We start from the raw sequence: 15,309 nt of genomic DNA on the forward strand, positions 1-15,309 counted from the left end.
TACGGCCCAACAGTCCAAGCCAATATTTCAGTAAAGTCTTTGCTGCCATGAAGCCAAAAGGAAACTGAGATGGAAAATGAATCCTTCTCAAGTTAGGCTGGGCTTATGCCCAGACTCTGCAGAGAAACGTTTTCTCCCCATCATGACAGGGAGTGTGTTCCCCTCACGTGTGGCAGTGAGGGGGCCAGAATTCAAGGGTCTGATTCCTCCCAGTCCCTGACTATATCTGATAGTAAAGTGAGGGCTTGGGGACACGTGCATTCTTTCAGGCCCTTGGGGACAAGTTCCTAACAAAGTTTATGTGAGTGGCAAGTAAGATGAATTCTTAGATGGTTCCATCTCTTAATTTTTTAAAAATGAGAACAGAAGATTGAGCAAAAGATTTAACCAACAAAAATGATCATGAGGACAACTTTTAACTAAGAAAAAAAAAGTAAAGCTTTCATAGAGCTGGTGAATTATGCCAGTGTATGGGGGCAATTTTATATTAATAACAGTGGATCAGGCCAAAGCCAGCGATGTCAAATATCCAACATAATTTGGGCCAGATGTAAAATAAAACCTGCCTAAAGTAAATGAGCACTATAGCCTTAATGTGTGTTTATAAATAAAATTATTATTAATCAGCACTAAGCCAATATATTGAGAGTATTTTAAACCTAGTAAAAAGGCACTGGATGGAAATATGAATGGGGTGGGGGTGGGCCAGATACACAGTTAAGGCAAGGAGTTCAGCTACATTCCTAAACAGGTCTCCATCATAGATCACTGACTGCCTTAATTCTGCATTAACCAGTCTTTGTTAGATACTATCTCAAACCTGTTGGTCTCACCTGGTAACTGTCCAGCCCTCTCTGGAGCTTGGTGGACCTGGCAGTCACACAGCCAATGGAGATGGACAAGATGGCTTCGACCATGAGTGGCAGCGTCCCGGAATGCTGGACGGGTTTCACCGTGACTTGCACTCTCCGGGAATGACCCTGCAGAGGTGGGGGTGCAATGAGGAAATGGGAGCCAGGAATGGGGATGGGCGGGATAGGGGAAGAGGACAAAGGAAGGGGGAGGAATTAGGGAACAAAGAGGCGAATAATGGGGGAATTCCAGAAACTGTGTGTAAAAGAGGGACAAGGAGAAAACAGGAAACGAGCAAAGGCAAACTGAGTACCTGTCTGAGCTGAAAGACGCCTCCCGTGTTGACATCCTTCGCCTGGTGGAGCTCTATGGCAGCGTACTCCCCCAGCTCGTTCAGCTCCAGGATGGAGATCCACATCTCTATTCTGCGAGTAACCTCGTTCCACCTGCAGACACACGTTCCAACAAACAAGCGTGTCATCGTCCAGGATGTCATCAGCAACATGACACATGCACACACCTCCACACCCCCCCCCCCCACCATCACCACAGCAGGCCTGCTCAGGCCCCTTCTCACTCAATCCCCACGCCACCCACAGCAGCTGTATAACCTCACAGATTAGTTTTCCCTGTTCTAGAACTTCACATAAACGTAATCATGTAGTACTGTACTCTTCTAGGTCTGGCTTCTTTGATTCAGAGCAACATTTGTGAGATTCATCCAAAGAGGTATGAGTGGCACACGGTCCTTTTAGTTTCATCTTTTATGTTTAAAGTCATGCTATATCTCAAATTAAGTTTTGTGTATCATGTGAATTAAGATCAAGGTTGTTTTTTTCCATATAGATACTCAGATGTTTCAGTCTCATTTGTTGAAAAGGCTTTCCTTTCCCCATCGAATTTTTCCAATGCCTGGTAATTCCTTTCATCATTCCCATTTCACGAAGGAGGAAAGAGGCTCAGAGAGTCCTTACTCTCAACCATTGTCCAAGGGTTAGCCTTGACCCTGCGTCTAAAGCCCACAGCCAACCACAAACCTGTCATGCAGCGTTCTTGTCTTCGCATGAAGGGAATCGACTTCCCAGATGGAGCTGCCGTTCCCTGTACACCGGTGGCCCCACACTTCGATGGCCAGCGCTCCATCTGAAATGAACTCCAGGAATTCTTCCGTTACGTTCACCACGTAGTCCTGGGATAAGTGGGGGAAAGGAAAGAGCAACAGGAATTATGCAGAAAGGAATCTGTGAAATTTCCTTTTTAACTTTCAACTGTATACAGATTTGCTTCAGAGTATATTAGCCTGATCCCAACCTTAAAACCATTGCTGCTGTTTTACAGAAAACAGAAAAGAAACCAGCACATTAGATGGCAAGGGAGATTCTGGGGTAGAGCTTTTTTTTTTAATAAATGAGGACACTGAGGAAAGCAGCTGGCCCCACATCGCACGTGTTAGTTGCAGAGCTGAATCTGTCCTCCCTTCCTCCCAGTTCATTCTCTTTTTCCCAGGACCACTCTGACTTTCAAGCTGGAACAGACAAATCAGCACAGCAAAAAATGGGAACTTCTGATTGTTCCTTGCTATGGTCTAGGAGACCAAAACAGAATTACATTTTATATGATTATCTCCATGATTCTGCACTCTTGCTCTTCAACCCTCCCACTCCAATTTCTGTTGTGAAATGCAAACAGATGAGCGTGAGGAAACGGATGCTGAGTGGACGCAGCGGTAAGCAAATCACCTAGAACAAAGCAGCCGGCAAGGAACCACGTGGATTTCCTTACATTAGCAGCTTAGTGGAATCGCAGGTGACTCTAATTTCTGGAAAGGGCTGTACTATATTGGTTTAAACTTATAGTACCTAACTTCTTATTTGGAGATAGAGACAGAATTTTAGAATGAAAATAAAATTAATGACCAATTAGCACAAACCACACGTTTTAGAGGTGAAAAAAAACCAAAAAAACCTCAAGGTCACATAATGAGTTCAAGGTCTCTGAGACTAGTATTCATTAAACCAGTTGTTAGCTAGGATGCACTTAAAATCCAGGTTTCATTCTTCTAAAGGAGCAGCTTTTTGGATCCAAAGAAAGATGGGGAATATTCAAAAGCATATTCAGAGAACAATCACAACAATGGCAACAGATTAATAAAGAACTAAGAAGCAGACTTGGTGAATACAGGTTAAAAAAAAAAGTGGGCTATTTGTTCTCATAAAAATCAAGACTTCACAGACTTTATATATGGTGAAATTTTATAGGTGGTGACATGGATTTGTTTTCTAAGGGTAGAACCAGAAAGAATTTCCAAAAGAAGGGGTCTTGAGTATCTTTAAGAATTGTTCAAGGAAAATCAAAATTACACAGAGGCTAGAGTCCGGCTGTCAGAAATGACCATTTGTCAGTCTGATACGAAAGCCAAGAAGAGCAACTGATGTCACAAAATAGGTCCAACCAATGTTCACCAAAAATTCGCCTTTCTCATTCTGTATGCTCTTTAAAAGTTCATACGGGACTTTAGAATGCTATGCTTCGAATTCAAAAGAATGAAAAATATCTACAGCAACTTATATGGTTAGATGTTCACCTATATTAAAATAATAAAATGCAATTCTGCAATCTGTATAATGTGATCACATTTTTGTAAAAAACTTTTAAAGAAGTTTCGCATGCATGACACTCAGCGCGTGCACCTCTGGCCATTTTTGTGTACGAACACGTTTGCACACACATAACATGCAGCAAACTGTCACTGGTCATCACAGATTTCAGGTGGAGGTCTTTCAGATTTTTTGTAAATACTTTTAAATGGCGTGAATTTGTGTTAAAGTACATTTGAGGTTAAACAGCTCAATAAAACCTATTATGTTTATGAAACATTCACATGGGGAAAACCTCTAGGTAGACTTTCGAACTGAGCCCCAGTTGGCTGCCTCCCAAGCAGCTCATCTTGTAAGGGCACTTGTACCTTACAGTGAGAGAAGGTCACAGTGTATTGGGCATCCTTGGACTGTGGGGAAGGCACCTCTGGGTCCACTACTGGGGCAGCCACTGTGGATTCACACTGGTCCCAGAACGTGTATTGACAGAAGACAAAATTTGAGAGGTTTAAGGGCAGCCCAGTTGCCTCTTTAATTTTCACCTGGAGAGAGAGAGAAAAAAAATGCAAATATAACTCTCATACAGAAAACAAACTATGCATTCTTTTCATATCCAGCTACCTCAAATTTAAGAGTAAGTGTTGAAATAAATAATCAGCTTTCCATTTGGCATCTGAAGATATTTCATGAAGGGTTACCTATCGGTAATGAAACAGTAGTTTCATAACTATGGTATACGAGCACACACCCTTCTCAAACTTTCCTAATAACTGACTTTCTGATACAGCTGCGACCTTTACTAGAAAAGCATGATTCACTAAACAGTATACACTCCTTGTGTGCCATATAGACTTCTGAAATTTCATACAACTGTCCTCAGAAAGCGTACAGAGTGCTGTACTTCTCGGAAAAGTACTATCCGTTTTTGTGTTAACTGTCAGAAAGTTTGGCTTTTACCATGTTCTATGAAAAACTCCTAAGATTTTCTATAAACTTGTCTTGAATTGAAAAGGTCATTTATTGGAGCCTCCCTACCCCTGCTCTCTCACCCTGCACGTCAGTTTTTTGACTCGGTGAATGATTTCTCCACTGCTGTCGACGACTTCAAGACTCCCGCTCTCACTGGAGTTCTCCGAGCAGTCATCCTCCACCACGCGCTCCGGGACGGCGCCTGTAACTCGCATTACTTCCACATGGAGACGCCCGGCAACCTGGGTCAGGGAACCAGAGCACCGTGGGGTTAAAAGACATCCCGTGACAATACTGATCTGAGACGGAAAGCACGCTACGGATTGGGATTGCCATATATACATTACTAATAAGAAAAAAATACCAAATTGTACACACTAAATATATGCAGTTTATTGTATGTTAACTGTATCTCAATAAAAGTGTTAAAAAAAAAAAAAAAAAAAGAAAGAAAGCACACTACAATATTCCCAGCAGGCAGCTCCACTGCTACCGCTGGGCCACCTCCAGCAACAGGAGACTCAGCACTTCCTGAGCCAGCCCACTCCATCGTCTGTCCCGTAATCATCCTGCCTTACTGTGAGCCAGATTTGCTTTGTACCTTGCCTCCTGGAGTCATCTCCATCCTCACCCTTCTTCTACAGGACAAGCCCATGAGCAGCACAAAGGCAGCTCTCACATTCTACCTGGAGTCATCCATTTCCCTCGTTCATATATGCATTCACTTACTCATTTGATCAAATACCTAGCATCATGGGAACACCAAGATAAAGATACAGGCTCTGCTGTCTGCACACTCACAGTCAAGTGGGGAAAGACAGAGAATTAAAAACCCAGTGCAGACTAGCAGCTCTAACAGAGACACACGTAGGCTGTCAAGGGATAAATTTATCCACTCAACAAACATTTACAGAGAATTGACTGTATGCCGGGAACTGTACTAAGTGCTGCATTTCCAACAGTGAACCAAACAGTCATGGCCACTGGGCTCATGGAGCCTTTATTCTCTTGGGAGCAGAGAATGAGAACAGAATTCACATGGGGGCTGGGAGCAGGGTGAAGGGGCGAGACCTTCTCCAGGAGGAACAACAAATAGAAAGCCATGAAGTTATAAGGAGACAGTTCCTTAAAACTGTTTTTCTTAAAAAAAAAAAAGGGGGGGCGGGGGGGGGCTTAAAGTTTCCAGAATATCCTAGTGGTTCTCTGGATTGGTGCTAGTTTAGGAGTGTCTCTTACAGTTGGTGGCACAGAACTGAATTTAAGGATAGGAATGACCCTGACCTTTGCATTCTCAGGGGGAGGACTCTGGACAACTTTTCTTTGACAACACAGTTTAAGCTTGTAAATGAGTTGTGAAGGGGACACATGCTCTGGAGGTGCTGCTGTCATCTTAAACAGTGAGGCTCATTTTTAAAGATAGCTCAGATCCAGCTTCCACAGAGCAACTGGCCCTGGCACCCGGGACCTGACATTAGTTGATGGTATTTGACAGGTGAAACAAATATGGAGGAAGGAGCAAGAGGAGGCAAAGAAAGCAAATGTGAGAAAACAGGTAGAAGATAGTGGTTCTTAAGCTTTTTCTCCCCAACGTTTTTTGAGAACCTAACACATTGTTAGTATAACTTCAAGGGGGACTAATGGAACACTCAAGCTCACCATGGACCCTAGCTTAAGAAACCCTGACTAGGGACTCAGCCACTAGATCTCGTTGCCATAGGAGTTGTGCCCATTTTTAACATGGGGAAAAAACTTTTTCCACTACTTTCCTAGAGCATAATGTTCAGAAGTGGGTTACCACACGTGGAATGTGAGCTGTGTACTTACACATCACAACTGGGAACCTAGGGTCTATTTTCTGGGTTCACTTTGGGCAGAATGCCACTCTATTCTCAGCCTGCTCTAAGAATCACTAAAAATAACAGTATTTCCAAGTTTGCACGCTATTGAAGGAAATAAGGATGCTACTAAATTTAAAATGAAAACATCAGCTGATGAAGTGGATAATCTAAAAAAGTTTGAACTTGAACATTTTCTAAAATGTTTCAGGCTGACATAAGGCCAATATAATGAAATAACTGAAATATGAGGGGCTTTTTTTTTTTTTAAAGAGGTGGTAACAATGGGATAGTTAAGCTTGGTTTTCTTTGAATACTTTAAATTTCAAAATAATCCTCCCAAGTTGTATCTTATAAAGACCACTTAGGGGCCAGGAAGGAACTAAAGTGTATTACAGAGGTGAAAGATTAAAAGAGAAATGAATGTGGGGCACAGAGCTGAATCTGGTTTCCAAAAGAGTTCTAATTTGATGAAAACAAATACTTGTGAACCACAAATAAAAAACATGTTCTAATAATCTTGTAAAACCATGACTTAATTTTGATAGTTTTTGATATTAGTAGAGAAAAAAGAATGTGATCCTGATGCTTCACCCTAGTTTCCTGATCTACCACAAGAACATAACTTAAATCAAATTAAAAAAACAAAAATCGAACTTGAACCATGGCCATTTTCTCCGAGGCTGGCTTGTCCTTACCTCCCCCTGCTGGCTGATGATAGGGACCGCATACTGAAGTTTCACATCACAGAAGAGACACTCCAAGAACACATTAGCCACGCCAATCAGGTTGTGATTCTCTTGGGCTTCATAGAAAGGGTCACCTCGTTTCCCACAGAGTCGCTTTGCCTGAGTGGTAGGAGAGGTGAGGGTGGGGGGTGGAGGGGGCGGGAAGGTGCGTAGGAAACAAAACATCAACTTAAACAATGCTATTTAAAACCAGCATTTTACAATGTTTCAAAGAAAAAGCATTTATCCAAATAAATTAAAGAGAAGTAAAATTAGATTCCTGTTACACAAACTAAACAGAACTAGCTCACAGGAGGGGCATTGTGAGCTGGGGAACTAAGTGACATAAGGGTGGAGCCCTTCTTTGGTTACAGCCCCACCTATCACACCCCGTCTTCCCTATCACACGCCACCAGCAAGGTTTCACTCCCTGTGCTCTGCCTCATTTCCTTTGTCGAGTCTTTTTTTCCATTACTAATGTCCAAAAAATGGATCACGCTCTTTTGCAGCTATTCTTAGCCTCTACGCAGCCATGATCACATGAACATACTCTAATGAATACAAAACCCACCTGGTTCCACCTAAGCCGCTTTTTAAGAACACTGACAAAGCAGCACAAACACACTTTGTTCTACTTCACTTCACTTGAAATGTAGTAAAGATGCAGCCCAATAAGAACATGCTATGTGTTCTCTTCCTTTAGTTCCTATCTGTGTGGGGACTGCGTATTTTATGACCAATCCAACTGACCCTTTCAAGATCACTTTCATGTTACATTTCTAATATAAATGTCCAAGCATCCCTACAGATATTCACTGACGCACATGCGTGCGTTCTGACGATTAAATCACTTATAGTCTGTCCTTTCAACACAACCAAAGCTCCTTCACATTTTGTCTCTCTTACCTCAGGAACCTTTTCCTTCCATTCCTGATAAAGGTCTCTCATATCGATTAATTTATTCTCCAGCTTCTCGATGGTCCACACTTGGGTGCTCTTTCCTTTCCTCCTCACTTGAATAGCTGGCTCGCTCACGATGGCTCCTCTCTGCCCAATGAAGGAAAATAAAAACAAAAAAATAAACATAACAAATCTTGTTATAACTTTTTTGGATTCCTGAAGCAATAGGTATTATCATAAAGTAATAAGCTTGCAAAAAAACACACAATGTATATGAAAGGAGATGAAATTCTATCACCTGGGGAATATTCTGGCTTTCCAATACTCTGTATAAATATGCACACATTTTTTTTTTAAATCATGATCAGAACCAAACAAAAATACAAATTTCCTATCCCAATCCTCTCTCCACAGTTTTTATACTATGTTCACCTTCTTGTGTTGTTAAATTTTCTTCACAACTATGATTTTTAATAGCAACATAGCAATCCATTATGGAGCTGTATCAATCATTTGACTAATTATTCTACTGGTCAACATCATGGCTGTTTCAAATTTTTGCTGTTACAAAGGTCACTAAGACAAGCATCCCTGTGTGAAAGCACATAAATATTTATGAACACTTCTATAAGTACAGATTTAGAATAAATTTCTCAAAGGAGAACTACTTGGTCAAAAGACTAAAATGCAAGAAGACTGATGAGATACTCTCTCATTTCTAGCTTGCTGGCCAGAGGGAAAAATGAATGCATGAAAAATTATTTTTCAAAATTTCTCTATAAAGGAAAAAAATCTTCTAAGTTTCTTTTTTTTTTTTTTAAACTTATGTTTTTTGTTTATTTATTTATGGCTGTGCCGGTTCCTTTTTTTTTTTTTTTTTTTGGGCACACGGGCTTAGTTGCTCTGCGGCATGTGGGATCCTCCTGGAGCTGGGATCGAACCTGTGACCTCTGCATTGGCAGGCAGATTCTCAACCACTGTGCCACCTAGGAAGCCCCAAAAATCTTCTAAGTTTTAATGATGGGAAACTTTCCAATGGCTGCAAAGAATCCTTCTGTGTATATAAAACAGGTATTATACAAATCTTTCTTTCTTGAAGAATTTACCCTCAGAATGGTACTATCACAAAATATACACATATCCCCCATTTCAGGAGGCATTTACATGAAAGAGAAAAGCAGGAAGAATTACTTATATATAATTCTAGTTTCAATGTTTTATTTATTTATTTATTTATTTATTTATTTATTTATCCATCCATCCATTCATTCATTCATTCTTTTTTTTTCCTGGCCATGCTGCTCAGCTTGTTAGGATCTTAGCTCCCTGAGCAGGGACTGAATCTGGGACCACAGCGGTGAAAGCGCCAAGTCCCAACTTCAATGATTTAAAGAAAGCATTTAAATTAGCAAGTCTTTTAGCCCCCCAAATTCTCATATTCTGATCATAAAATATCCGAGGGCATATATACCCAAGGAGGTCTCTAGAGGAAGTCTTAAAAAGAACAAAGCCTCTGGCTCACATCAGGGTCTCCTCATGGATGTTCTGTGGATGTCAGGGTTACATTCCACTTACAGTATCTACTGTTGTACTTCTTGCTCTCATCTTCTTTGAGGACATTCTTACCTTTCTATTGGCACTGAGGTTTGCAGCAGGGATCTGCAGGGTCACCTGGTAGTCAGTGAGCTTGCTCATCTCCTCGGCTAAGAAGTTTGCCTCCCTCACCAAGGTGTTAGCTTTGACCAGCTGCTCCCGAAGTTTTGCCAGGCTTTGGCGGAAGAGTTCATCCCTGTGGCACAGCAGAAAAGGAAATGAGAACTGCAATCCCATTTCCAAGTGAGTCATATTATTAGAAAGTAGTAGAAATCTCCTCTCAAACAATTATTTTTCAACCGATTTTTGCCAATTCACCTCTTATCCTTCCCTCCTTCCACCAGGGTTCTGTGGTCTATCCACTGGTAACCATAGATGAGGACAAACGTGAGTGACTTAACTTCAAACCATGTTTGAAATTATATAACATTTGAAAACAACTAGATTTTAAGATGATAATGCAAAAGAAAAAAGAAAAAAAAAAGAAAAACCAATAAAGCAATCTTTTAGGAAAAAGAAATGATTATGACTTTTGTGTACTTTGGGGCAGCGGAGATCTGGAGTCAGTAAGGAGAAAGTGTTTCATACGATTTCTCCAGCTGGTAAGAGGTGAGAAATTCGTTTTTCAACTCTACACAATAGCACTTCCTGATAAAATCTTCTCTAACATCCTAACTGGGTGCATGTTTTCCCAATCCCACATCTTTTGCCTCAGTAGCTTTTGTCATAGTTACAATTTCTCATCTATTTGTATAATTATTTGACCAATAATGTCTGTCTCCTCTATGTAGCTGTAAGCGCCCTGAGGGCAGGGACCATGTCTTTTTTGCTTGTCACTACACCTAATTTCTGACTGAGTGCATGGCCATCACAGGATATGCTAAAACTACCCAATGAATGAAAGAAACAGTACAGCTGACCCTTGAACAACATGGGTTTGAACTGCACAGGTCCACTTAGTCACGATGTAGAATGCAGGTATCAAGGACCGATTGTAAAGTTCTACTTGGATTTTCTACTGCGTGGAATGTCGGCACGTGATAAGTGCTCAAGAAATGTCAGGTGCTATTATTATTATTACAACACAGGAGTTATTCATGGACTATCGACAGACCTGGGCTCAAACACTGGCCTTTTCATTTACTGAATGTGTGACTGAGGGAGGATATTTAAAGTGATTGTCCAATCTACAAGACAGAAATAATAGTTCTCATGGCTTGGTGCTACTGGGAGCATTAAATAAAATAAGCACGATTCCCAGATTGCAGTCAGAACCCAACAGAACTTTTCAATAATTTAATGTCCTTATTGTTGTTTTTGTTACCATTTCCTCCACCACTACCTCAGTTCTGATATAAAGTCATAGTTAAAAAAATTCACATTTAGTAGATATCTTAACATTAAAGTTGTATTTAAATGGATTCCAAAGTAAGAGAAATAAAAAACAAGACATGCTTTTATGCTGAAGAACTATTCAAACAGTGAATGGTTCAAACCCCAGCAGTAGTATTCTAACTTGGTACCACGCTTATTGAAGGGTAAGGCGGCTGGTATAATCTTTAACAACTAACATCACGGTAAACATACTTAGGATAAATAATACCTTTGAGAGGAAAGGCAAGTGCTAACAAGCCTGATTTCCCTCTCAGCTAGGTCTGTCCCCCTTTGACATGCCTCACGCCCAGACCCTGAGGCCTTGACCTTGGGCCCCCCGGTTCCCCTTCTCACCTCTCCTCTGCCCACTGGGTCACCTTCTGCTGAGCTGTCTGGCTGCTGTAGGCCAGGCGGTCGGGGCCGCTGCTCTGGGGCTGCCTCTCCGGGGACAGCTGCTGGCGGAGCTGCTCCAGCTCGCGCTCATACATGAGCCGCTGCTCCTCGAGGGCGCTCCGCTTTTCTTCCAGGTACTGTTTCTCCAGGACCTGAACCACATTTTGAACTGGGTCTGGTGAGCCAAGAGACAAGGCAAGGGGTCTTCAGCGGTGGCTAATACAGGTAGCCCGTCGGTGCTTCTTTCAACAAGAACTATGTCCTCCCCCACAATCGAGCCTTTCAACATGCTGTCTGTGAGCTGCTTAAGGGGCCCAGTCAGATGAAAGCCTCTCAATTTTCTTTTCCTTAACATTTTAGATAAATTCCCTGCATGTAAGCAATCCCCACATCTCCTGTGTTACTTTCTTCAATTTGATGAGCTCATCCTAATGTTTAGCTAGATCGCTCAGCTTCAGAAAGCAGATGGTAGAGGTGAAGGGGATGGGATTCTATACACCGAGAAGAAAAACTCAATGAAAATCTAAGACAACTCCAAAGACAGAGCCACGTGCAATTTGATTTTTATGATAGTCTCTTTTTGTTTTTAGCGTTGCTTTTAGTACATGGCAAAGGGTTTGTATTTCTGATTTTAGCCACAAATTTATTAATACTGAATTTTTATAATGTGGGAGGAAACTTACAGATCACAGCATATGTTTGAAAATATTGATTGAGTATATGGTCTGGCAATTTCTCAGGGGTTAATAGCCGAGAGAGCAATTCACTTGCAAAAATATAAGGCCATTTCTCATTTTTTGCTTCTGCAGATGTAGAGACCACCAACATACATGTGGGTGAATAGGTATTAGAAACACTAATAGATTTCTTTAAAGGGGCCATGACAATGACTAGCAGCGGTTGTGGTGTAGGTAGGACTCAATCCTAAAGAGTTAACTGGCTGTGGCAGGATATTAGCTTAGTAACAACCAATGACCCTGATGCTGTGGAGGAAGATTAAGGAAGCCACTGACCACATCTACAAAAGAGGAAGCTATAACATCTCTAAGTGAGCCGACTGGAGGGAAACAGTATGTTAGACAATCTGTATGGTAAACAAAGAAATCACCACAATGGTAAAATGTTTCCCTGAAGTACATGGGACCTAGGAGATGTGTTTGTATTCTCAGACTAGCCTGTGATTCACACACTTGCTTATTATTCAGTGCTGCCTGTGTCATACTTCTACATATTGACTCTCATTTTAATTTCCAGGATAAGAGAAGGAAATTAAGAGGAATTTTTACATCACCTGATGATGGCTATTGACTGACTTTACCAGAAGATCCTATCAATTTGTGAAAAAGCATGTAAATTTTACTAGTTTTCTATATGAGAAGAGAAAAAGAAAATAGCATGTTAGCTTAAAAAAATAGGGTTAAATAATACAAAACAGAATAGCAAGTACTTTTAAAAACCACTAGATATGCACGGCATAGGTGAGTTGTTTTAATAAAAATGACAACCGCAATGGCAATAATGATTCTGCTGGCTGCTGGCTGTGTCTCAGGTGGAGGCACTAGACACTCTGCACATATCATCTCATGAAAGCCCTGCAGCAAACCTAAGGGCGGACAGCATTCCCATTTCAAAGATGAGACAAGTGGGGCTCAGAAAGGTTAAGTAGCTTACCTAAGATCGCACAGCTAATAAGCAACAGAGTCAGGTTCTGAACTCAGATCAGAGCTGATTGTCTGGGGCAGGAAATAAACTAGTAACAAATTGTACTCTCACCTCCCATGTTTTCTTCAGAATTAGTACCCTGTTCAAGAGTAGATTGAAAAAAAAATTCTGTTCTTTGATATAAAACTCTCAAATCCGTTATTTTTTCAAAGCAGAATACTTTTCTTCATCAAGTCCTGACATACAGTCCCTGAAATACGTTACTTGAAAGGCCAATGGAAAATGGACTCCTAAAAAAACCTTCTTACACAAAGGCAGACCACGGGTGGGTAAGATCTTTTCCACAGAGTGAAAACATACGCCAAAGGATTAGAACTTCTGACATAGCCCGAGAACTTCCAGAAAAAAAATAAATAATAATACGGTGATCTTTTTTTAGGGAGTTTAAAGAAATTTTACACGTAACGGCTTGAGAAGTTCTCTCAGAATTAAAAAATATACATATTTCTCAAACAGTATACATATTTTTTCTCTATTTAGGCTCTAAGTTTAAAAAAGAAAGGACAGGAGCCCCACCATCCATTCATAGGGCCCTGAGTATGTATGAATCTCTTTCAAGAGAGAAAACTGGAAAACACACCATTTTTTAAAAATAAAATCATACCCTAGGGTTTTTGCTAAAAGACACTGAATAAAACGCCTAATTCTTTCTTCTACTCATTGGTCAGTGGTAGGTAGAAACACACATGATCCCAGATGGCTGAAGCAGCGGGTCCCATGCCAACGCACATTTAGTGGGACTGAGGCTTTCTGAACTGCTTTAGCAGCTGCCATGACATGGCAGTCCTGCCACTCACCAGGTTTTCTCAGTGGCCACAGATCAACATGCAGGTGTGCAAGAGAGAGCAACTCAAAGCACCCCTCCCCGAGCCTGCCACAGACCAGCCTGGGAAGCCCTGCCTGGGGACTGCGGGTCTGGCCGTGCTACACACAGCCCGGTAGAGGTGCGGGGGCCGAGGTTTCTTTTTCTCCTCCGATCCCAACACAAGTCTGGAAACACCTTTCTCGCAGACACATTTGATAATGTTTTCTTTTCAAATTAATTAAATGGTTTCATGCCTTTATCACTACACAGCATATTTTTTAAAAGGTCATCCTAATCAGCAACTCACTCTGACTCTGTGACATGCCCTGTTCTCAAACAACCAATCCACTATCAAGAGAGTGTTAACAGTTTCCTTTTTCTCCCTGTCACCTTCTTCCTCTTGTATGAACTGTTTTAAAACTGTGAGCAGAGCGCCTCAGGCCAAGAAACCAAAGAGGTAGATGTTTTAGGACGAGAGAAAGGACCCCCTTTCCTCTGGGCACAGCATCTTCTCTTCTTCGTGAGTTTCTTCTCTACCTGGTATGTAACTACGCAATGAGCTCAAACTTCCTTATCTGTCCTGAGAATGGAAAAGAGAGGGTCATAGTGCAGAGATTGAAGGGCATTTACATGACCCACAGAATTAGAATTAATTCATATCAAGATGTCCAAGGCACTAACTCAAAGGGAAGTAGAGCTTTGAGGGAAAAAAGAACCTTTTAATCCCAGATGGAATAGGCTCTATGACCTTTCACCAGCCTCTTAGTTGCTCTTTACTTTAGAGCTGTCGTTGACTCTGTGAAAACAGTTAAATGTCTGATTCCTATTTTGAACCCTCAGGAAGAACGTATTATGGTCTACGGATAGCAGGTTTGCTTTTACTCTTAATTCAAATGAATTGGGTTTTAGATCATTATTTTCTTTAGAGATTTGAAAATCTGTTATTTGAGACTATTACTAGGATAATGAAGGTGAATATTTACCCAGAAGTACCATGTCCTGAACTGCTGTGCTGTCAACAGCAATAAAGCCATTAGTAAGAATAGCAATAATACCAGTGACACTTTTGTGCTGTCAGATGCATGGGGAAAAGAACAGCCATCAGATGTTAACCACTGGGAAGCCAATGGAGTTGGGACACAGGGAGGAAGCGGTCATAACTGAAAAGGGAACATTCCTCCATCAAGAATTCAGAGCACCCCTGCCAGGCAGAAAACTTCAGCTTCTTCCCCATCACGTTAGATTTTGCCAAAGCACGTAGCACAAGCACCAAGGAGCAGCCCTGCTAAAAACCAGTCAAGCTCCCTCATGCTAAAGCCAATCAGTTAAAACCTTTATCCCAGTGTTTGTGGAGGAGCTTCGTTTGAAACCACATGAGAGGGAAGAGAATCTTCAAATAGGACCACCAAGGGGACGACCACCAGGCAGACAGGCTTATGATCGGGAAACCACCTAGCAGCAGAGGTGAAGGGCGTGAACTCTGTCCCACCACCAGCATTTCAGCATCACAGGATCACATCAGAGCACATCTGTGTGCCCCA

The 15,309-nt window shown here is 41.4% G+C and overlaps 1 protein-coding gene across 1 annotated transcript in view; it reads right to left on the reverse strand.

The window, feature by feature from the left end:
- Positions 1 to 15,309, reverse strand: part of KIF13A (kinesin family member 13A) — a 198,445-nt gene that overhangs the window by 29,893 nt on the left and 153,243 nt on the right. Inside the window, 9 exon segments of the mRNA XM_057700702.1 lie at positions 834 to 980; positions 1,166 to 1,298; positions 1,890 to 2,041; positions 3,818 to 3,991; positions 4,499 to 4,660; positions 6,952 to 7,101; positions 7,888 to 8,028; positions 9,508 to 9,670; positions 11,203 to 11,416. Coding sequence (XP_057556685.1) covers positions 834 to 980; positions 1,166 to 1,298; positions 1,890 to 2,041; positions 3,818 to 3,991; positions 4,499 to 4,660; positions 6,952 to 7,101; positions 7,888 to 8,028; positions 9,508 to 9,670; positions 11,203 to 11,416 — 1,436 coding nt within the window.

Source organism: Hippopotamus amphibius, chromosome 11 (genome assembly GCF_030028045.1).
Source record: "Hippopotamus amphibius kiboko isolate mHipAmp2 chromosome 11, mHipAmp2.hap2, whole genome shotgun sequence".
Classification (NCBI taxonomy): Eukaryota; Metazoa; Chordata; class Mammalia; order Artiodactyla; family Hippopotamidae; genus Hippopotamus; species Hippopotamus amphibius.